This window comes from Hippocampus zosterae, chromosome 9, assembly GCF_025434085.1.
Source record: "Hippocampus zosterae strain Florida chromosome 9, ASM2543408v3, whole genome shotgun sequence".
NCBI classification, from domain to species: Eukaryota; Metazoa; Chordata; class Actinopteri; order Syngnathiformes; family Syngnathidae; genus Hippocampus; species Hippocampus zosterae.
In genome coordinates, this window is record NC_067459.1 from 8,656,228 (window position 1) to 8,679,845 (window position 23,618).

The following is a 23,618-nucleotide window of genomic DNA, read 5'->3' on the forward strand; positions in this document are numbered from 1 at the left end:
ACTTATTTTGACACTTCTTTAAACACAATTACCCATGTTTGAGGAGAACAAAAGCGGTGACTCCGAATCGAAGCATAAAAGCTTTTGACTGACGCCTGTCTGTGTTCCCATTAACCAACACAATAGGGGCTCATTTTAGCGACTCCACTTGAGCAATAATTGATAGTCGCGAAGTGCACTCACGCCGTTTAAACCCAGCGCTTGTGGACTCTCATGTACTGAGCTGCTCTGTGTATCTGCGTCATATTTAAGCCAACATATTAATTGAGGCTCACAGATTTGTACCAAAACAAGTTGTTCTTGTGGATTTATTGGATTTATTGTGTCTTGACTTCACTTTAGGTTCACTTTCGGTAGCTTCAACTTTAGGTAGCTTTATTAACTGATCACATATCATCCCTTCAGGGGAAACTAGTGGAAAAGGCAAGCAACACATGCTAGTTTGTTGTTCTTCTATATTTGTGCTTATCTATTTATTACCAGGTGAGGGTCACTTTCTGTGGCGTTTATGACCGCTGTGATTTGTGGTGTGAGAGTATTGCTAAACGGTTGCTTATCATGTGCTTTGCTGCTGAAGTAACCTTGGATTGATTCTGTGCATTGCTATTGTTGGTGAGTGGCTGAATATCAGCTTCTTCTGTTTTTTAAACATTTTTTTTACGGCATTTCATTTGACTCTTCAAACATGTTAAAGCACCATTTATTGTAGCTACATTAATTGTAGACATTTATAGAGCGAGGCAAGAAACAAACCAGACTACGACCTCTACATATAGGCTAATTGGCTATACATTACACGGATTAGTTGGTGTGTTTTCACAAACGGTAGCCTCTGCTCTAACTTTTACCCTCTTGAAAGAAAAAAAAAGGTTTCCGTGGTAGCAATTACCGTGTATGAATTACAAAAACCTAAACCACACCCATAACACTGCTTCCCTCTAAAAATGTCTAAATGAGGTAATAAACAGCTCCGGCCATGATGTCAAGAAATTAGTTAGTTAGCTAGTTAGTGGCCTCTGCTCTCATCGGTGTATTCCTTTAAACAAACACCTCACCTCAAAAATATATACTGGTATGTTTTTAAACCCACTGGAACTGACGTTTTTGACGACCAAGACGAAAATGTGACAAATCAGAGATCCAAATGCTGCAACATTGTTGACAGAAATTTATGAACAGCAAGGGGGACTTTGTTAAAAAAAAATTCACTCCAGTTGGACTCCCAGGTCGGGTTCAAAACTTTTCATACCACCCCTCATACTCACTATGCTGCACACATTTGCAGCACAAGCAGTGTATCTACTCCGATAAAAACCACGCCTTGTGTTACGGTCCCTAATTATTTTTTTTTAACTTGTTCAGTTTGTGATACCGTGAATACTCACGCCCACATATTCCATTGTATTTTCAATCCGTATTGGCAATAATCTCTTTGAGTCAAACATTCAATAAGCATAACAGTGTTAGGCACCTGTGTCTTTTCCACAGGTACCTTGTTTTCTCGTCAGCTTGTTTGTAATGAGCGCCTTTGTTTCTTTCGGTGTTTGTTCGTTCATTGTGTCTGTCATGGGTCAAGATAATGTGATTTAATTTTTTTTTAAATTTGAGTGTTTTTAATTTGTTTTTTTTAAATTAAAAAACAGCAATTAATAAATTCTTGATGCCTAACTTTGTCCCCCTGAGAACATTAATCTGATAACAAATCCCTTTTTTCCCCATTAAAAAAAAAAAAAAAAACCTCACCTCAGTGAAGACTTCATGCACCTTATCTGACGACATTGAGAAAGGCATGTTTGTGGTCTCGGGTCAGGTCACCTTGCATGCCCCGCCCTTTTTGAATTTCATGGTAGTCAGGAATTCTTCTTATTGACTGCGCTAGACTGCATTTAATCCAATTGATTATCTCAGTTGCTGGGGGGGCACCTTCTAGCGTTCAAAGACGAACTCACTCGTATCTATGTACTTCAAATACAGCAGATGTCAGGGGTTTTGTACAGCCACTTGTTGCTAGGTAGAATTGGTGGGGCAGAATATGTGCATCAACCTTTCTTTTTTTTTGCCCTGCCATGAATACCCCCCCCCAAAAAAATCTGTAAGTGAATCACTGACCCTTACTGAGAAAGAATGAATCTGTCCATCTGTGTGTGTTTTTAATGGATTGAATTGATTACTGGAATAGGATGTTTGTTCACCGTAAAACCTTGGCAATTGTAAAAATCCATGGCATTCACAAAAATTGGAATCCTTCTGCAGTTAGTGTTTTTATACACAAACCAATCATTTCTGAATAAAAACATGAGGTTGTGGGGCTTTTGCCGATGAGGACAGCAAATCTCAGAGCAATGACAGCTACATTGTCATTTTTAAAAATAAAGAGCTTTAATGTTTGCTGGAATGAATAATTAAGTGCATTTTTAAAGCGAGTAGCTATATTTTATGAACCTTGCCTTCCTGACACACACCAAGAGTCAGTTTAATACAAATATGATTACTCCCACTTAAAATCCATCATTTCGTTTTGACGTTTCCTCATGGAGCTACTGCAGTTATCACGCTGACACTGAGACGGCGGCTTATCATTCATTGTGTGTCCGTGCAAGACAATGCAAGAGTGTGAGAATTGAGATTTTAAAGCTGAGACGCAGACAAATGTTCCCAGCTAAGTAATGTAAGCCTCAAGCTACTTGCAGACATCATTGTAAAATATGACAACAATTCTGTGTTATCATGAACCTGAAATGTCGCATGTGCCATTCTTCTGTTGTTTTATTTCAAAATAAACGTTCAAGATAAAATGGCATTCAGTCCATGGGAACGTAATGTAGATTGCTGTAAAATTGGGATTTTGCGTTGCGGCAAGTAGGGCAGTGCTTCATCAAATTCCAGAGCTTGGGTAGTCGTAATGTTATGGCAAAAAAAAAAAAAAGAAAAAATAAAAGAAACATTTTATTGGAATAAAGCTTTAATAAAATGAGAAATAACATCCTATACATTTATGAGATGAACATTTAAATACCATGCCATCAAAGTTAAGTGACGACATATAATAAATGATGAAGTTTGAAATTGAATCCTAGCCGTTCGGGGCAGTAGGCAGGGTACACCCACCAACCAGGGCAACATAAGTCATAATAACAAAAATAATTCTGTCATGTTTCACCACAAAAGTTATTAAGTCATGAAAGTCAAGTACTACTAGATGGGAGCAAAGTTGTATATTTACAAAAATGAAATTATGAAAAAATTACGTTGCCAGTCGAAAGCAATAGCATTGTTAAAAAAATATATTAATATTCTGTCACCAGAATAGACTCTTCAAATGAAGTTGACATGATGTCACCCAATAGTTTTCAAGGTCCAAGAATAAAGTCATAAATTTACCACAAAATGGTGAGGTTATAATAATACTCCCCCCCAAAACAAAACAAATCATAACATGAAGATTTGAAAACATCACAAGAAATATTCAATATGAACAAGGATTTAGCTAGGAAGTTATTAGGATAAGTTGATTAAAATATAAATTTTTAAGTGATGTTATGAAAAAATAAGTAGTATTATGTAGAAAGAAAAATGTGATAAAACTATTGAAAAAATAGATTAATAAAGTTGGAATATTGCAAGCGTAAACTGCAACAGGGCTGCACGGTGGTCAATTGGTTAGCACGTCAGTTTAGAGGTGCGGGGTTCAATTCTGGCTGCGGCCTTCCTGTGTGGAGTTTGCATGTTCTCCCCATGACTGCGTGGGTTTTCTCCTGGTACCGGTACTCCGGTTTCCTCCCACATTCCCAAAACATGCATGGCAGGTTAATGGAACACTCTAAAGTGTCCTTTGGTGTGCATGTGAGTGAAAATGGTTGTTAGGCTCCAGCATGCTCGTGACCCTCGTGAGGGTAATAGGATTAGAAAATGGATGGATGGTAAAATTGTAACATAAAAACAATGTAGTGTTATGACCAGAAATGTCTTCATGTTACAAAAACAAATTAACATTTGTAATGTTTCTAGAATGAGTCACAATACCAAATAGATGTTTTGTGAAAAACAATGTATTTTCTGAGCCAGATTCAGAGCTTTTTAACTTTTGACTGCAATATCCTCTCCTGTCTTTGATTGAGGATGCAGGACACTCCTGTGGTGAGCTCGCCACGCTGTCCTTATCGTCAGTCTGGCCGGCGATATGGTTTTGTGGACGGAGCTGTTATTTCCTAGCCATGTACGCTTTTCTGGAGATTACCCCGACATTCATGCTGAGGGGCATGCTGGACGTCTCGGACTGGACGAGGACGAAGCCAAGCAGCCAATTTTGCTCGGCTTGATGGAAAAATCGAAATCGCCTCATTGGGAATATGAAAGTAATATGCAACGTGACATTTAAGGGGAAAGAGATAATAACTTCCAATGGCTCCTCAGTGTTTTTACAATTCAGGAGGTTAACAGCATTTTTTTTCCGGCTTTGTCATTTTTAAAAGCATTGATGGAGCCTGCAGCTTAATTGTAACTCCTCTTGTTGGAGGCAATAGAGGTGATGTGGCCATACTGAAAAAGAAAAGTCATAAAACGTTTATACAGTCGTAACATTACAACTATCTTTTTTCCAAACATTACCACATTATTACATTTTTGCTTTTAATAGTGCATTTTTTTTCTTGAATATTACAACTTTTGTTTTATAACATGATGGGAACTTTTTTTTTCTCATCACATTATAGATTTTTTCCCCCCACTGCATTACTACTTTATTTTCATCACATGGCGACTTTCACTCCCATATGAGGATAACCGGATGAGATAATGGATGGACGAAGACCTTTGCTTTGTAACTTTACCCTTTATTTCCTCATTATGTGACGACTTGAGTTTGGTGGGTTTTGCATTGCTTATAACATAAATTATTTTTCATACCGTTTGAATTTTATTTCATAAAATTGCGACAATACTTTTTTTTCTTCCTTGTTTTGTCACGAGAGTGACTTGTTTTGTTGCCCGGCATCTTTATTACTTTCAGTTATAGCTTCCATTTTAATCTTACCACTTTTCTCTCGTAACATGGCAACTTTATTCTCATAGCGTTCCCACTTCAATTCCAAAACATTATGATTTTAGCCTGATATTAACATGGCAACCTTTGTTTTGTAACATTGTAACTTGGTGATACAATGAAATGGCACCAACATGGCATACTGAATGAATGAGTGGCTCAGCGGGCAGGGTACGATGAATAAATGATTGCAGCATCACCTCTGATCCTGTAAAAGCAACGATTCTTCTTGCTGTTAATTGAGATTAAATGTCATCCTTTCCCCCTTTACTTTTTACCAGAGAAGAGCTTATTTACACCATCCATCATCGCAAGAAAAACACAGCCCAGGTCCCCCTCACCCCCGAGGTGAATGGCACTTTATCAGAAGCTGATGACCCGCATCGGCCACCCTCTCATCTGCTTGCTGGCTTTGAAGCATGTGTGCCTCACCGTGGGTTTTCCGTTGACGCTGGTGGGCTTTAATGTGGCCCATGATGGCTTCTGCCTTACTAGAGTTCATAATTCACAAAAACATTGATCGCGGATGGCACACTTGAGTCCAGCTGACTGAGTTAACGTTATAGTTGTGCTGTTTGTACGAATAATGTCACTTTTTTTTCCTGAAAAAATGTTACTGTTTTTTTTTAATTTAAATCATTCACATATTTAATCATGATTTCATGGAGAAATCAGTGCTGTGTTGTGGCAGTGAACTCAGGTCAGTCCACTACATCCAACAGTTTGGCAGCTAGTGAAAATTCTTCCAAGATGAGGCCTTAAAGCACATCTGTCAAAGTCGAGGCCCACTTTTATGTGGCCCGCGGAAGCAATCCAAGCATGTCAACTTCCATGATGCTTGCTCAAGTCTGAATCAAAATTCAAATTCTCATATAGAATGTAATAATTAGAATGTTTGAACAATATATTATTCTCGATTATGCTATCTATGTGTTTTTCGCTGTACAGTAAATATTCCCATCCCAGGAATACTATGGAAAGGAAGATCCTTCACCCGGAATAAAATCCTATGCATTAACATTTTGACTACGATATTATGTGTTACCGGAACTTGCGTAAACGGAAATTTCACTACCCGTAACCCGGATAGAGGTGTAATGCCGCGGGAGCTTAAATACACGCAACGCCCACCTGATGCGACGGAAAAGACACAACGCTAAAACAAGTTTTCACTTTGCGTTTTTCGATCATCAGATTCGAAACGACGACGTGTGAGTGAGTTTTTATTGCCGTGCGTTTTACTGTAATTGGGAATGATTTTAACTTTATTCGCTTACGTCCTGGAGAACGCGGCACGAGCTTAAAAGCAGCACCCAGTCGACATGACCGAAGAAACGTGTTCGCTTCCCCGTTTTCATTCATCAGATTCGAAATGAAGACGTGTACCATGCATTTCCCAAATGAGGAATTTCTGTTGTGAGGACAAATTGGACAGCGAAAACACGAGTCCGTACAACAGAATATTTACTGTATATGTAAAATGTGGATTTGGTTAAACATTGATATGGTTTCACAAAATTCACAGCCATAACAGCCCTCCTAGGGACTCCGGAACTACAATGTGGCCCGCGACAAAAATGAGTTTGACACCCCTGCCTTAAGCATGGGTGTCTTGCCACTCCCAGTTCAAGTTTCCTGTATAATATCCACAAGGCTTTTCGGAGCTAATCGCGAGCGGAGCGGCTGCGCTGTACGGAGCATGGAAACGCCGCCGGAGGAGGGGGAAGCGAGCCGGGCGTGCTCGTCAAGCTCCGGCAGCGCGGATTTCGCACCCCGCTCCCATCGATCCATCTTGCTAATCTACGATCTCTGCCAAACAAGATGGATGAACTTCTTCTCCTCACAAAGACCAACAAAACATTTGCATGTTCTGCTGCGCTCTGCTTCACTGAAACCTGGCTCAGTGACCGCCATCCAGATCCCGCGCTACATCTACCCGGCTTCTGCCTTCTCCGAGCCGACCGCGACACGGAGCTATCAGGGAAATCGAAAGGTGGTGGGATTTGCTTCTATATCAACGAAGAATGGTGCACTGATGTCACGAAGCTTGACGCACACTGCAGCCCGGACCTGGAGTCGCTGTCTTTAAACTGCAAGCCATTCTACTCGCCACGTGAGTTCACGTCCTTTTTACTAGTCGGTGTTTACATTGCGCCACAAACTAACACGGCGATACAAACGCTAGCCGAACAAGTAAACAAACTCGAACTAAAATACCCAGAGTCACCCCTGATCATTTTGGGCGATTTTAATAGAGCACATATTAACCGTGAACTTCCCAGATATAAGCAGCACATCGACTGTTTCACCAGAGAAGGCAACATTCTAGATCACTGCTATACAACAATCAAAAATGCATACCGATCGGTCGCCCGTGCAGCATTGGGTCTTTCTGACCACAATTTAATCCACTTAATACCTACATACAGACAGAAACTCAAATGTGTTAAACCGGTTGTTAAGACTGTGAAAAAATGGACAGATGAAGCAAAGCTAGCTCTACAAGAATGCTTAGACTGCACTGATTGGGGCGTCTTTGAAACTTCAACGGGCACACTGGATGAATACACAGACACTGTAACATCATACATCAGTTTCTGTGAGGACGTGTGTACCAACGAAGTCCTTCCGCTCTTTCAACAATAACAAGCCATGGTTTACTCCCAAACTCAGGCAACTCAGGAAAGAGAAAGAGGCCGCATTTAGAAGTGGAGATCGGGCACTGTACAAACATGCCCGAAACCAATTGACAAAGGAAATTAACATCGCAAAGAGAAGCTATGCAGAGAGGCTGAAAAACCAGTTCTCTGCTAACGACTCTGCATCTGTATGGAATGGCCTGAAAGCAATCACTAACTATAGAATGCCATCCCCCCAAACAGTGAACAATAAGGGTCTTGCTAATGAACTAAACATGTTTTTCTGCTGATTTGAAAAGGACACCCCCATTTCCCACACACACCCACCTCTACCAGAAACCACTCTACCTACCCCCCACCCTCTTTTTCTCCACGACAGATCCACGAACAGGACGTGAGACGGCTCTTCAAGCAGCAAAAGATCAAGAAAGCTCCGGGGCCCGACAAAGTGTCCCCCTCCTGCCTGAAAGTCTGCGCTGACCAGCTGGCTCCGGTCTTCACACAAATCTTCAACAGATCCCTGGAGCTGTGTGAGGTCCCATCCTGCTTCAAACAGTCTACCATCATCCCAGTTCCCAAAAAATCGGCAACATCGGAACTGAACGACTATAGGCCTGTCGCCCTGACGTCTGTGGTCATGAAGTCCTTTGAACGCCTTGTGCTGAACCACCTAAAGAACGTCACTGGACCCCTGCTGGACCCTCTCCAGTTTGCCTACCGGGCAAACAGGTCTGTGGAAGACGCAGTCAACATAGGTCTGCACTACATCCTCAAGCACCTCGACAGCACAGGGACCTACGCAAGGATTCTGTTTGTGGATTTCAGCTCTGCGTTCAACACCATCATCCCGGAACTCCTCACCCCCAAACTACTCCACCTCGGTGTGTCCCCTACGATCTGCCAGTGGATCCTCAGCTTCCTGACGGGACGGACACAACAGGTGAGACTGGGAGCAACAACATCATCAATACGCACACCAGCACTGGAGCCCCACAGGGATGTGTCCTCTCGCCACTGCTCTTCTCTCTCTACACAAACGATTGCACCTCAACAGATCCAGCTGTCAAACTCATAAAGTTCGCAGACGACACCACGGTCATCGGTCTCATCAAAGACGGCGACGAGTCTGCGTACCGGCAACAAGTGGAGCAGCTGGAGCTCTGGTGCGGCCGACACAACCTCGGGCTGAACACACTCAAGACTGTAGAGATGATCGTGGACTTCAGGAAACATTCTTCTCCACAGTTGCCCCTCACACTATCCAACTGCCCTGTGTCAACCGTCGAGACCTTCAAGTTCCTGGGAATCACAGTCTCCCAGGACATGAAGTGGGAAGTCAACACCATCTCCATCCTGAAAAGGGCCCGGCAGCGGATGTACTTCCTGAGGCTGCTGAGGAAGCATGGCCTGCCACAGGAGGTGCTACGACAGTTCTACACGGCAGTCATCGAATCAATCCTGTGTTCTTCCATCACGGTTTGGTTTGGGGCTGCCACAAAAAAGGACAAAATCCGACTTCAACGGACAGTTAGGACGGCAGAAAAAATCGTTGGCACCGCCCTACCCACTCTTGAGGACTTGCACACTGCAAGAATCAAGACAAGGGCACGGAAAATCCTCCTGGATCCCCCGCACCCTGCCCACCACCTTTTTCAGCCACTCCCCTCAGGCAGACGCTACAGATCCATGCGCACCAAATCCAGTAGACACTTAAACAGTTTCTTCCCTCTAGCCATTAACTCCTTAAACAGTCACTGACATAGTCACTCTTCTTGCACCACAAAATGGTACTACAAAACTACTGGTATACTCTAAAATGGTTCAATGATTTTGTTGTTTACGATGATACTAGTGCAGCGTGTTATACCGGAGACAAATTCCTTGTGTGTTCTACATACTTGGCCAATAAAGATGATTCTGATTCTGATTCTGATAAAAAGAAGAGAAAAACACCATGTTTAGTTCAAACAACCGCATATCTTATTTAGCTTTATGCTAGCAAACACCCCAAAGCACATTGATGGGCTGACTAACAAGTAGCCTCTGTTTCATGGTTTTGCAACCATGTAAGCAACGGCTACTTCAGCACAGATGCAACACATATAGCTGGACAATATAACAATGCTCACAGGTACACAACATATTCTTTCTTTTTTTACTAAAAATGACTGATATTACTGCAGCTAACTGTGTCAGGGAAACTCTTTTTCGTGCGTCTGTATTATAAAGCCCACAAGTGTCCAAGGCATACATACCAAAAAGAGCAGCACAATGTTCATTAAATAGAAGCCCAAAAATATGGCAATAACTGATTATTTCTTTACATTCTCTTTCATTGTGGCATCATTGCATGCTTTCATGCCTTATTCCTATATGCATGTGGCTGAGGTTGGAAAGGTTTTTCCAGTATTTTTCCAGTAAGCATTTTAGGATGTTTCAGAAAGCACAAGAATCATGGATTGGTGGGTTTTTGGGCAAATATAGAGCACAAAGGTTTGCCTCTCCCATAGTGGATTTTGGAACGCCATGTTTGACTGAGGTTGCCTGTGTTACATTGAGACGTCGCGTTTTTGTTGACTGAGGGCCGGGTTTGTCGACGCATGACAAACCTTCAGGTGGTCAGGCACGATTATGTCCATTAGATTAGACATCTCGGCATCGCTCTCATGCGGCTAAATCAAAGCAAGTCCATCTGCAGAGTCATTAATCCCCAGAATGTGGCCCCTAGTGGTGTTTCCCTTCCTCCTCCTCTTCCTCTCATTCAACTCGGTAGTGGTTGGTTACGTGAAATAATAAGCCTTCTCCATCTCCTTTATACCTTCTAATGGGTCTTGCTGCGGATTTCCTTTCCCCCAGGAGGACTTGTGTGCCCTGCTGGCTTTTTTTATTTGCATTTTTTTTTTCTTTAAAACGATTGTCTGTCCCCGCCCCCCCTCTCAATCCTCACTATGCATTGCTCCGAGAGCGCAATCGCAGAATCTCCTATTATGCTGCTCCCATTCTTCTATATGTCTGCCACGCTTGCCACTCCAAATGGACCGTGTGAAAACGGGTGAAATAGAAATAAAAGTCGTTCAGAACAGATTTACTCCAATATTCACTCTCAAGTCTTTTATTCTCTTACCAGATGTATTACGACACTACGGAAGTTGTTTTATGGATCATACCATGTTATGTTAACATTCAAACAGGAATTGGAGGCACTTTCATGCATCCTGTAACCTAATAACATGATTGTCATGTTCCGTATTCGGCAGCAGGTGGCACGTGTTCACTTCTGCCGCCTGCACACCTGCTGCCTATTTGCCAGTGATTGCACCTGCTATAGCTAGGCGCTCCGGCGGTCGACCCATTGCCGGAGTATTACATGCCGTACCACTGCTGTTGCCCATATTACACAAATTATTGTTCGATACCATTCGCGGTTAGTTACATTTTCGTCGTCCCAAGGGAATCTTTATATTATCGTGCGTGAACTAGTATTTGTGTTAACATACGTTCTTTACCGTTTTTTTGCAAGCGTTTTCTGTTGTTGCGTTTTTTCGTTTCCTGGCTATCGTTCTTTGACCAGCTTTTTCTGTTGTTCATTAGGCGGGATTTTTGTTTGTAATAAATATTATTGTTTTTACAAAGTCCTTGTCGGTGTCTGCTATTTCGGGGGATCCGCTTGTTTTCGTTTTCTCCGTTACGTACGAAGCAGTCCCCTTTTCTTGCTTTGTGCGTAACGTGACAATGATAAGCTGTCCACTATAGTAACCACTGTTCCCTGAATGGGTTAAGTGTTAGGTTCAGCAACATGGATTTATTTTTCTAAAATGTGATCGAACGATTAGAACGCATGGTGAAATCCATACTGCGCCAACTTATATGGTCAAACTTAAAAACAAATATTGAAAATAACTTACGACACTGATGTGATAGAATAATAATTTGTTTTTTGTTAAATCGGCATCAAAAATACATCTAGGGCGATGGGTCACAAACTACGATCCTCGAGGCCCATTATCCTGCATATTTTAGATTTCACTCCTCCTCAAACACAAATGATTAAAATGATCAGCTCTTCGGAAGCCTGGTAATCCAATCCAATACATCTTTCCAAGTATTCTATGTAGTTGTCACTCCACTGCTGCAAAGTATACATCCAGTCTAATGACGTACAATGCTGCTGGCGATATCTATCTATCTATCTATCTATCTATCTATCTATCTATCTATCTATCTATCTATCTATCTATCTATCTATCTATCTATCTATCTATCTATCTATCTATCTATCTATCTATCTATCTATCTATCTATCTATCTATCTATCTATCTATCTATCTATCTATCTATCTATCTATCTATCTATCTATCTATCTATCTATCTATCTGTATCTGTGTGTGTGTATATGTCGATGTATGTACAGTATGTGTGTGTATATAAAGTATATATATACATAATTGTTGCACATCCACGAACAAACCTCTAAATCATATTGCATTGGAAATACCTTTCAACTGTACATCTGATAAGTGCAACATGCACTGTAGTTGGCAGCATATTTAGGTTTCCTCTGCGGGCTTCTAATGTGCGCACGGCATGAAATAGCCTAATGGCCACAGTCATGAGCATGAAAACGGAGATAGTCTTGCCGCTCGTCGTCTCGTCTCGCCCCCGCACATGCCGCTCTGAAGTCATCGTTGGCTGCGTCTGTCTGCTTGGACGCACGACTTTGTGCATGCCAATCCTCAATGTGGGAGGATCATAAGTACTTCCTGGCTCATCATTCCTCAAAGCATCTCCATCAGTTTGTTCTTGTTCCCATGAGCCGTCTCGTCATTGTAATGAATTTTTATTGACTGGGCCAGACAGTCTATGTTCTCAAGGGCGTGGATTTGTCATTGTTTTATATAATGGGCAAACTTTCAAAGAGGTTCCCGTAACAATTTGGTTAGAATACTTCAATCGCTGACAAAATGAATGTGTATTGCTTGCATCCTCCTGAAGGTTTTGTCACACCTTCAAAATGATTACACAAAAAGTCAAAGGACAATTTCTAGCAAGTTTTAGGATCTGTTCATTCATGGCCAAAGATAACATGGTTAAATTTTGAAGCAGATTTAACAGACTGTTCAAAAATATAAAAAAAAACAACAAAATGTTTTGGCATCAGTCCTCATCTTTGTTGATCTCTCCACAGGATTACAAAACAATCACAGAGGCTATTTACATTTAATTGAAAGACCTATAGACACTGGCCAAGGACAACACTAATCAATTTTGAGCTGGATTTGATTAACATACCCCCATTTAACCCTTTCATGCACCCTGTAACCTGATAACATGATAAGCGGTCCGCTGAAATGTTTCAGCATTGAGTTTGGCTCCAAGGCATCCTCTACCTTTGCTTGTCTTGCAACAGTATTGAATCCACTGGAAATCCAACCAAAGGGCAGATTTGCACTAGAACTAGGTGAAAGGGCTTAAGACTGGCCAAGAATCACAAGAATGAACATCTGACGAACATCTCAAATTTCAATATTTTTCTGAATTCATTATGCTGGTCTCGCCACAGGATTACAAAACAATCAGAGCGCTGATTTGCACCTGTGTTTTCCCCTTTTCAAGTGCAGCATCATGAAACTTGGTCACATTTCACAAACGGATCAAAGATTTTTGTCTTGGAATATGCTTAACATGAATGCATTCACGAGATCCTCCATGCCATGAGATGTATCAAAATGGCTGCCTTTGCAGTGATCCTAATAGTCTTTTTTTATAGATAGTGTGCCTAATATTCTGGCCAGAGGATGCAGATCATGATCGTAAAAACCTGTGTCCATTGTCTGAAGTCAGATGTCGTAGTCCATCATGAAGCCTCATCAACAAAGTCTGGCGGCCTTATTTGCATTCAACATCTGAAGTATTTAAATCACAAGTGATGAAAGTCACAACTTTAAATTGAATTTCCTCCCACAGATGACGTTGAGAAGCCTTTGAAATCTGCTTGTGGAAGAGATCATATCAAAAGATAAAATAAATTACAATAAAGCCCGCTGAAAATTTTGACAAAGAAGGCCAGCATGTTGTCCTTGCTTGGGCGCGCGCGCGCACACCTCTTAAATATTTAACAAGTCCAGCTTGGCCAATTCCCTGCGACAAAGAATTGTAACAAAACACCATTGGCTTATGTGGAGCCCTAAAGACACTTCTGATGAAGCTTTGCTGCAGCTCTTGAAGATTAACATGCTGCTGTCGTCCTCTGAATGGCTACTTTGCAGGCAAACGGCATCATATGCAAATATGCTGTGCATGGAGCAGGTACTTAAATATAGTAGTAAGTAATTCACAGGGATTGGCACAAATATTTATATCGTCCAATTCGTTCTTTAATCGGCCCCGCAGAGTATTTACATGATCAAGATTTTGGTAATATTTCAAACCCTTCTGAATTATTAAGAGCAAGCACTACCCAAGTGATGATGAGGAAAGCATGAAAATGCAGCGGGGTTTGCACAGACTGAATTAGCAGTTTAAGTAGCCTTCCAGCCGCCAGACCAAAGCGGCAGTCAATTGTGTCAAGGTTTCATTGTGCACGTGTTCATCGATGTTCACGCAACAGATTATTACAGATGGCAAGGAATTGCGAGCAGCAAAATAACATGAAGCAAGCGTGACTATCGAAACGATACTGTAACTGTACGCCACGGAAATCAAAATTTTGATCTATTTAATGGAAGTATGTTCAACATAGGAAATAAAATGCAGTGGTACCTCGACTTATGAAATTAATTGATTCTGGAAGAAATTTCTGAACTAGGAAACGCATTTTCCATGTAAATGCCCTAATCCGTTCCAAAATTCAGACATGAATGTTTTCTAATCAATAAAAATACATCAAAAAACAAATACAAGTTACAATTAGATTATTGCACAATAAATGAGTTATACATAATGTAAAACATAAAGAATAGGGTGAAGAATAAAAATGATGGTCGTTTAACTTTAACTGCATCCTCATCGTTTTTTGCCTTCTTTAGTCCATGTTCTCTCTCAGAAGTGGCTTTTGCCTGGCATTTTGTCAAGAACTGATCCAAGGTTGTTTGATTTTGTCTGCTTTTAACAATCCTTCTAACAGACCGGTGAACACTTTTTTCTGGGTGATTCACAATTACAGCAAAAAGTATAGACTTGTTTGATTCGGTCTGCGGTGTACTGCATTCAAGTCATACACAAGCCCCTGAAAAGAAGTCCTCTGGCTTTGGATGGAACTTGTTAGTGTAAAGTCTAATGTGGTAATGTGGCGCTGCTTGAGGGAGGTTACTGAACCTCATTTCACAGTGCTCAGACTCTTATTAGCGCACCCCTCCATCTCTCGCCTCTCTCCATCGCCAGTGAGGCTCTCCAAAGTCAAGCCAGAGGAGCACTTTAACCCTGCAGACAAAGACTAATTACATCACGACTGCCCTTTCGCATTTACTCGAGCAAAGCACCGCAATTTCACGTTTTTAAGACAGAGCGTGGAAAAGTACACTTGCTACAGCAACATGAAATGAAGTCATAGTAGCAGAAAAAACATCACATTTTGACATTATCAGCAGCATGCCCGAGGGCAGGATGAATGACACGAGGATGATTTTGCTCCTTGGCTGTCATTCACAACATGCTTGTGTACTTTCATCACATTTCATTTACATAATATAACGACTAATCTCAAAAGATAAACGTGTACAGCACCTTTGGAATCAGTAGATATAATTTTAAAAAATGATGGAGTGTGTTACGCTGAAAAAATGTACTGGATTGGTGGCCCCTCAAAAAAAAAAGTCTTTGACATTTTTACTCTTCCAGAAGAAAATTTTGAGAAGCCAATGCTGTCGTTTGTTACAATGATTAAATGTGCTGGAAATGTTAAACCAAAACAAAAAAATTACACACTTTTTCAATCATAGTAAAGTTTTTAATTTGACATTAGTGAACCAGAAATAGGTGGCAAATCATGATTTGAAAGGAAATATAACTCCCCATGTTGTATCATTTTCACCCCACAAAACATATAACTGCATAACTTGTACTCTACAATGATTAGATATTGCGATAGAAACAGTCACAGTGCTAATCCCTCAAATTTTTCAAATATCCATCGAGTGAAAAGAAAAAAATAAAATAAAAATGCAAATTTTCCTCATTATTATAAATTCCTTTCATTAAGTGTTCCCATTAAAAAGAAAAATAAACAAAAACAACTGCGTTCGGCCTTGACGAAGGAATGGACGCATTCGGTAGAAGCTTCTCTCGCATTTGTGGTTATGTTCCTTGAGGGTCACGGCCATCAAGGCCAATTTTGATACATAGAGTGACTTGACGATTGAAAAGTGAAAGACAAATGATCCAGTCCCACGAAATCAATTTCAAGATCAATTCATAAGGGAATAAGGGAGGACCTTGTTGTGGGACACATTCCTGTATCCCGACCTCTAAAGCTTGTGATTTGATTTATGAGCCATGTCTGGCCGCAGTCCAGTCGCACCTAATAGAATTTTAAAAAAAAACGGTTGACTGAGGAGTCACGGGGGGCATCCAGCCCTTGGCGATGCTGATGCAAAGTAGGACAGTGGAGAATCGATGAACCGATGGGGATGATAACAGGTTTATAGCCAGATGGTGACAGAGGCTGTAAACTAACGAGGAACCAGGAGAGCAAAGACGAAGAAAACAAAGGGATACAAAAGTTCAGTTTTAATGCTGCCTTTATATGCCAACGCAGTGGATGGGATATAAAACAGTCAATGTACGTCAGATTTAACGATATATAACATTTACCATTCAGCATGCTCCCTGGCAAACAAACGGTCATTTTGTATGTCTTTGTGCTTTCGAGAAATAGTTGTCACTAGCTTGCAAGCTTTCAAGCCTCTGAGTCATCGAGATGTTCACCGGAAAATTGAAGGCGGGTCTGTACATGTGCTGTATTGAACAAGGGTTTGGTTGAAGACGCAAGATTTCAGGCCACTGCGACGCAGTGGATTTCTGTTTTCTTCATTACCAAAGTCCCAGTAAACTTCAGATCATTCCTTGCTGTGTATTTTGACGCTGCAGACCAAGGACACTCCAGACCAAGGACAATTGATGGTCTTTGTGTGTGTCTTTCAAATGCTCTCACTTTCTCTCCAAGTTGGTCGGTGATGGTTTTGCAACTCATTCCAGCTGTGACATAGATTGGAAGGGAATAAAATGATTCTGAAAACCTCTGTGCTTTATACACATCATGCGTAGTAGTTTCGTAGACATCGGGGCATGTCTTCATTTGTTGTGTTTGGGACCATGTTGCACCTAACTTGGCATTTTGGCAGACATTGCCAGTGTGGCTCTTGTTGAATTTGGTGACACAAGGTAGAGTGTGCTAAGTGTGATAACAGGCAAAATTTAAAGTCTTGTTTCATGTGTTTGTGAATTAGGTGAAGGTGAAGGTGTTATGCCTTGACGGACATTCGGGTGTAATCTACTGCACTTTTCGGTGCATCTGGCAAATTGGTAGATTGAATTTTCGAATACAGGACCTAAAAGCAGGTTGAACTTGGTGGTGGAACAGAATTTTACAACACAAAGTGCAGGCAGAGAGTTTCTGCGCTCCACGGATGATTGTGGTGGACGTCATCATATTTCATTCACAAATGACAACGGTGTGGGACAATCCCACTGAATCATTTAATTAATCAATTTTTTGAACGAATGATCATGATCATCTTAAAAATATTTTTGATAGCATTCCCCTGACCACGTGGCACAACTATGGTCAGCTACCACACTGATCACCAAGTTCCCATCCAGAGCTGCTAACTTTACAACATTCATCAGTGGAGGTCTTCTTGCAGTTCTTTTTAAAAGTACTGCGCGAGCGGCGAGCTCTTGCATCTACATGCCAGGCGGACTGCGTCGCTCCCTGAATTGGCACTGAATTTAAAGGGAATAAGGGGTGCCGCTTCGATTGGCTCGCAGTCGGCTGCGATCACTACCACAACTGCACACAACGGCGTTAACGTCCTTTTGTATTGGTGCTAATCTAGCAAAATATCAAAAGAAAGAAAACAACGGCTGTACGTACAGTTAGACTGCACATTGCACTCGATTTGAGATGGGCATGAAAATAGGGCCAAGGTTCCACATTTGTGAACGGTGAATATTTTGTGCAGCACATGGTCTTAAGGGAGGGAGGTCCACTGTTCGTGTATTTATGAATGAAAGAAAGGTAGTATCCACTACACTTATCACAGAGCTTGATGTCTATCTGCCTTCTCACTAATCAAATTCACCAAATCACATTAGACCATTGGTCAACCCTGGGCAAGCACTTAGATGTGGTCTGAGCAGGGCTAAGTTTGGATTGACTTTCTGCTTCCAAATTGTCACTCCTTCCAGGCACATCTCCAACGATACTCCCTCTAGTGCGCTGGCATGGCCATTTTGGCGGAGACTGGTTTGCCAAATTGGCAGGGTCACCCAGTCAGCCTTGCGCTGGCACAAAAATTAGGATCATTTGAGCCCCATCACAGATGTGTTGTCTACAAAAAGAGAGCCAAAAGATTATTGCTAATGTATCAGCCAATCTGTGGGAGCCCGAATTGTAGTGGATCACACTGTCACTCAATGAAATACACTTCTACACAGTTTTTTAAAATAACAAAAAAATAATGTTCTACACGTTGCTTTCATCACAAACAACCATAAAAATAGGAGACTCAATTCCTTTGGGAGTTAGCAAAACATCATTATTTTCTTCACTGCAAAGACAAAGACATGATTAACTACATGCATGTTGCACCCAATTGTGGTGATTCCATTTATTTGCTTTCCTGTCAATGTCTGTCACTGCTCAAATACTTCCCGACCTCACCTTATGATAATTTAAAGTAATCATTTTTCGGGGTTCATGCAACTGTCATTTTGACGTGACTCTCCCTGTGACCTGACTATGGGGCGTCCATATTTAAGAGTTAGTTACGACTACTGACAAGCATTCCCTGGCTAAGCTGCTTTCTGCGTTATAATCGCTTATGATTGATGAGCTAAATTTTAATCTGTGGCACCGGTGATGAACAAATTTGGAAACAGACGTGTGTACTTGCAGCATGGCCGTACAACAATGTCAGTGTCAGTGTATTAACATTGCTCATATCATTAGGTAAACACTTGTCCATCGATTGAGATACAACCCAATATTAAAGGCGCAGTAATGTTGACTCCTGCGATTGGCTGGCAACCGGTTCCGGATGTCCCCCGCCTACTGCCCGAAGACTCCTGGGATTGGCTCCTCCCCCCGACCCAAGTGAGGATAAAGCAGTTCGGAATAATGTTGACTCAAGTTTGTACTTGCTGCAGGGCCCCCAAGACTATGACAAAATTGTTTATTTTATTCAAATATTGGCAACATTACTATGGACACCTTCACATCTAGTGTGATCAACAACAATATTTAAGACAAAATAATATCAACTGAAGTTTGCTCTTGTTTGCAGGACCACATTATGCCTGTGCCATGTTTATTCTTTTGGTTGTAATTTTGTCCAATAATGATGTTTTAGGCTTTAAAAAAGGTCCTCTGCACTATCCCCATCTCTGAAGGAAATAACCTCGGTTGTTGTGCTCAATGCCAAACGATATTACACTTTATCCGGTTACTGCCTGTCAACATGCGAGAACTGCTGTAATAGGATCCATTCATTTCTTTCATTGACACTTACAATATGACCTCGAAGTTTGCACCCAAATTCTGTGGAGTCACTTGAGCAATGGTTATGTGACCCCCCTTCGATGATCCGTAACTCCCATCAATGACAGAGTCAGTGGGAGGGATGCCAAGCAGAGGACAGACACACACACACACAAAACTAATGAGGGTGACGACAAGGGAGGAGTGTACAGAAGACAGTGAAGAAACAAAACGACTGCTCCAAAGACGTCGAAAGTGCCAATGACGCCTGTCATTTGTAATCGTGTCATTTTAAGTGAACAAAATAAATTGAAAAACACCCCCAAGGAGCCTCATCAGCTTCTCAACAGGATGTTTCAGAGAAGAAGAGGCTTCACATTTGGAGCCTACGGAGGGTAAGAACAACAAATCCATCGCGTTTAGCCCAGCTTAATTTTAGGGCTTAGCCTCAGAGCTTAACAACCATTCACCTATTGAGGAGTCGGGAGTAAATGGGCTTCTTTGGATTCTCAGTTTTGCTTACGAATTTTCCCTTTTCCCTATCTGTCCTATCTGAGTTAGATGACCCATGAGGCACTTGGTGGATAGCTTGTTTGTTTGAATTCTACAAATGCTTAAGAAAGATGTCCCAATACTACCTGAACCGGTGAAAGGTAGTTTAACCCAACTTTAGCAGAGGTTACTCCTGACCGACTTTTACTTTATTTTAAAATAAAGGAGATTTGTTACCCACAATCCTTTTCGTAGGATATATAAAGCAATAGGCCACCAAAGAACTTTACCGGCTATGCAAAGAAACTCGACAGTAGAGATTTTGAACAAAACCTTGAACAGTAACGATTTCCTATGATATTCCCATTATGAATTATGTCTCTCACTTATCTATTAGGTTTGAAATAGTCATTGAAATTAACGATGAGATGAGCTAAACCTTGACATCGGAATGAATTTTTAGTGAATGTGTCTTTTGCAGCAAGGTCACTTGACTCTACTCTGGGCTCGTTTACATGAACTTTAACGAAACAAATATTTCCATTTGTTAAAGGGTTACCTCCCGCGTTCGCCACCAATTCAGGTGGGCGGTTGAGCTGCTGCAGTTAAGTAACCATTTCTTAGCTCGTTGACCACTGAGCAGTGCGAGCTTGTTAATTTATGCTCATAGTATTTATTATAATCCACAATTGTTGTTCCCAAAGGAGTTATGAGAGAATGTGTCTTTGTTTCATGGCTGTGACAAATCATTGACTGTCTTTGCTGCCCTTGTTAACATTAGCACCAGGATTGGTGAAATAAAGAGTTTATTCATGAGTTCTCCGCCCCTTTGCAGTTAAATAACAATTTACTGGCTCATTGGCAGCTAAGTAGCACTAGCTTGTTCATTCTGCTCATTAGTGCATTTAATGGACAACCTTGCATGCTCTGTGAACTTTCACTTCAGGGTCAACAATGTGGCCTGTTGATTACATGTCTCCCTTCTAGCGAATAATAATGGGTTCTTCCTTCTTCTATTTACCGACAAGCGTAGCGTTTCCCAAACTTACCGGTTGGTAATTCTTTTTCAAACATAAAGTGTACATACGTCATCATTTTAATCAGATGTAGGGATACGCATGAGATCATCTACATGATGGTCTTGCTTCATTAAAACTGACCCCTATAAAAATAATGACAGGATAAGAAATAGTAGCGTCTCCGTAGCTCTAGGGATTCCAGTTCAATAGGATTACACGCAGCCATTTATCACAAGTGCTCGGAGGTCCAATTTAAAATTGCTGCGTGGCCTTTGATCTGATTACAGGCCACATCATTAGGTACACCCATACATCAAACATAGCATAATGATGTCTTTTCAAGTCTGCACTTACTACACAACCATATGACCATGCTGATAATATATTTTGTCAGCCATATCATTAGGCACAAGTATGACCCAACACACAATGAAACGCGCCATGTCACACAGAATATAATTGTTTTCATAATTTCCAAAGGATGTAAGTCTCCAGAAAGATCATGCTGATGTTGTATGTGTTGTCCAAAGACTGGCCACACCATGAGGCACACCTGAACATCTCATGTGATACCACGCGATATTAAAGGCAGTCACCTTCAACCAAGGTTTACTCTTGCTCCATGGCCACAAGACAATGCTGATGCTGCAGATTTACGCCACAGACAGGCCACATTATTAGACACACCATATTAAAGGTTTTCTCTACTCAAGTTTGAATGGCCTCTTACTTTTGCCATTTCCCGGGGGGTTGTTACAGTGCTGTAAGTACCAAAACATTGTGTTGTCTGTGTCATCGTCGTGGTGGTCGCCGATTGGCCGACTGATATTTCCACTGTCAACACACAACACAAGCAGAACCCCTACCGTCAGCAACAACGCACAGAATGTCACATAAAAACACAAAGTTAGAGGAGAGCACGGATGTGTTTTTACTTCCTTGCATCATCTTGTGCGATGTCATTTGATCCTTTGAAAAGACACATGCCAGGGTGCCTAATAGTGAGTCTGCACGGATGGATGTCAGTGTCATGAAAAGGTGCATATATATAGCTCGGGCAGGAGTGCATATGCTGCGCTTGAACATTGCCCATAGAGGATATAGCACTGGAAAATTCTGATTTGTGCATGGTAGTGTCAATGCAACTGCTTCATGATTGGACCGGTGCCATGTGATTGTTTGTTGTATTTAAGCGTACAAGCAAGGAGGTGACACGCCCCAATGCAGAGAGGTGATATTGGATTATAAAGTTTCAAAAAAAAATGTATTTCAAGTAGATTACCGGTACATGTCTCTCACTAATGTATTTCCAACATGGCTGATTTCGTTTGTTGTTGTTATTATTAAGTCAAGTCAAGTCACGTCAACGGTATTTATAGAGCACTGTCAAACATCCATCGCTGCATTCAAAGTGCTGTACATGGAGCAATTTAACATGCACAAAAAACAGTAAAACAAATCGGTAATAAAGGCAGTAGAAAGCACCAAACAGTAAAACCGAGAACAAATCTAAGTCATGCTGGGTCGAATGCCAAAGAATACAAGTGAGTTTTGAGGAGGGCTTTGAAGCTGGGCAGCGAGGAGGCTTGCCGAATGTTCAGTGGGAGGTCATTCCAGAGAGAGGGACCAGCAACAGAATATTATTATTCCCCGCCACCACCACCTCTTCTGTTCAGCTTGTTGGTCATGCAGAACGGTGGATCTGTATACCTTGTTATGCTGGAAGAGAATTGTGTAACCGACAAATTTGATATACCCCCTCGATGGTTATTTGTATTTTGATGAATATGTATTGCAAAATCCAGTTGGGCACAACATTGGAGACATACAGAGAGAAAACAGTGCACACAGAAAAAAACAATATCAAGCAAAGACAGGACCCAAGGGGCATAGCAGTCTCAACAACAACAGTTACCAAGATCAGCGTTTATTTTATTTTAACTGATGGCAAATTTTGTTGAAACAACAACAAAATTCTGTGAAATATGATATCATACAGTCTTACAAATCCAACTACAGCACTCTTTATTAACATCAAACAAACTTACAAATGCAAAAAGCAATGATGCTTGTCGACTAAAACAGCAAAAATATGCATTTGAATTATAAGTGGTAAACTGCAATTGGCTGGCAACCGGTTCAGGGTGTCCTTCGCCTACTGCCCGAAGACAGCTGGGATAGGCTCCAGCATGCCCCGCAACCCTCCTGAGGATAAATGGCTCGGATAATGCATTTTTTTTTTTACAGTGCAATGACAATGACGGTGAAACCGGATTTAAAAAAATCAAAATCAAAACATTCATGTCTGCTTCAATATCCAGTTTACATCTTTAATTCTGCTTGACCACAAGCATGATTTTGTTTCTTATATTAACAAATGGGAATTTTTACATTGGACTGGACATATTACACACAGCAATAAAAGTAAAAGCAGTGGTTTTCAAATCATAAAGCAGCACAGAATACTGACAATTACTAATTAACCATTTCAGGGACAGCGGTTACTACAGTGGACAGTTTATCATTTTATCAGGTTACAGAGTGCATGAAAGGGTTAAATCATATCATTCTAATATTCTACTGTGGTTGCGAGTACTGGTAATTTGCTTAATTTCCATCTATCCCTGTTGCCTCTCCATGTCCTTTCTCTACATTGGTTAGCAGCTGCCCTTCTGCCCCAAATTATGCAGGAAACAGCTGGACGGGCATGTCATATATTTTTTACACTGTT

General features: G+C 41.2%; 1 protein-coding gene across 4 annotated transcripts in view; it reads left to right on the forward strand.

The window, feature by feature from the left end:
- rap1gapb (RAP1 GTPase activating protein b) overlaps positions 1-23,618 on the forward strand; it is a 131,770-nt gene that overhangs the window by 15,647 nt on the left and 92,505 nt on the right. The window contains exon 1 of one of the 4 annotated variants that reach the window (XM_052075109.1): positions 19,563-19,771. The exons of 2 other annotated variants lie outside the window; for them this stretch is intronic. In XM_052075109.1, the coding sequence (XP_051931069.1) occupies positions 19,638-19,771 (134 nt within the window). In that variant the 5' untranslated portion in view covers positions 19,563-19,637. Of the gene's footprint in view, positions 1-19,562; positions 19,772-23,618 lie in introns of those variants that run through there. One more of the 4 variants, XM_052075108.1, reaches the window with a different exon arrangement.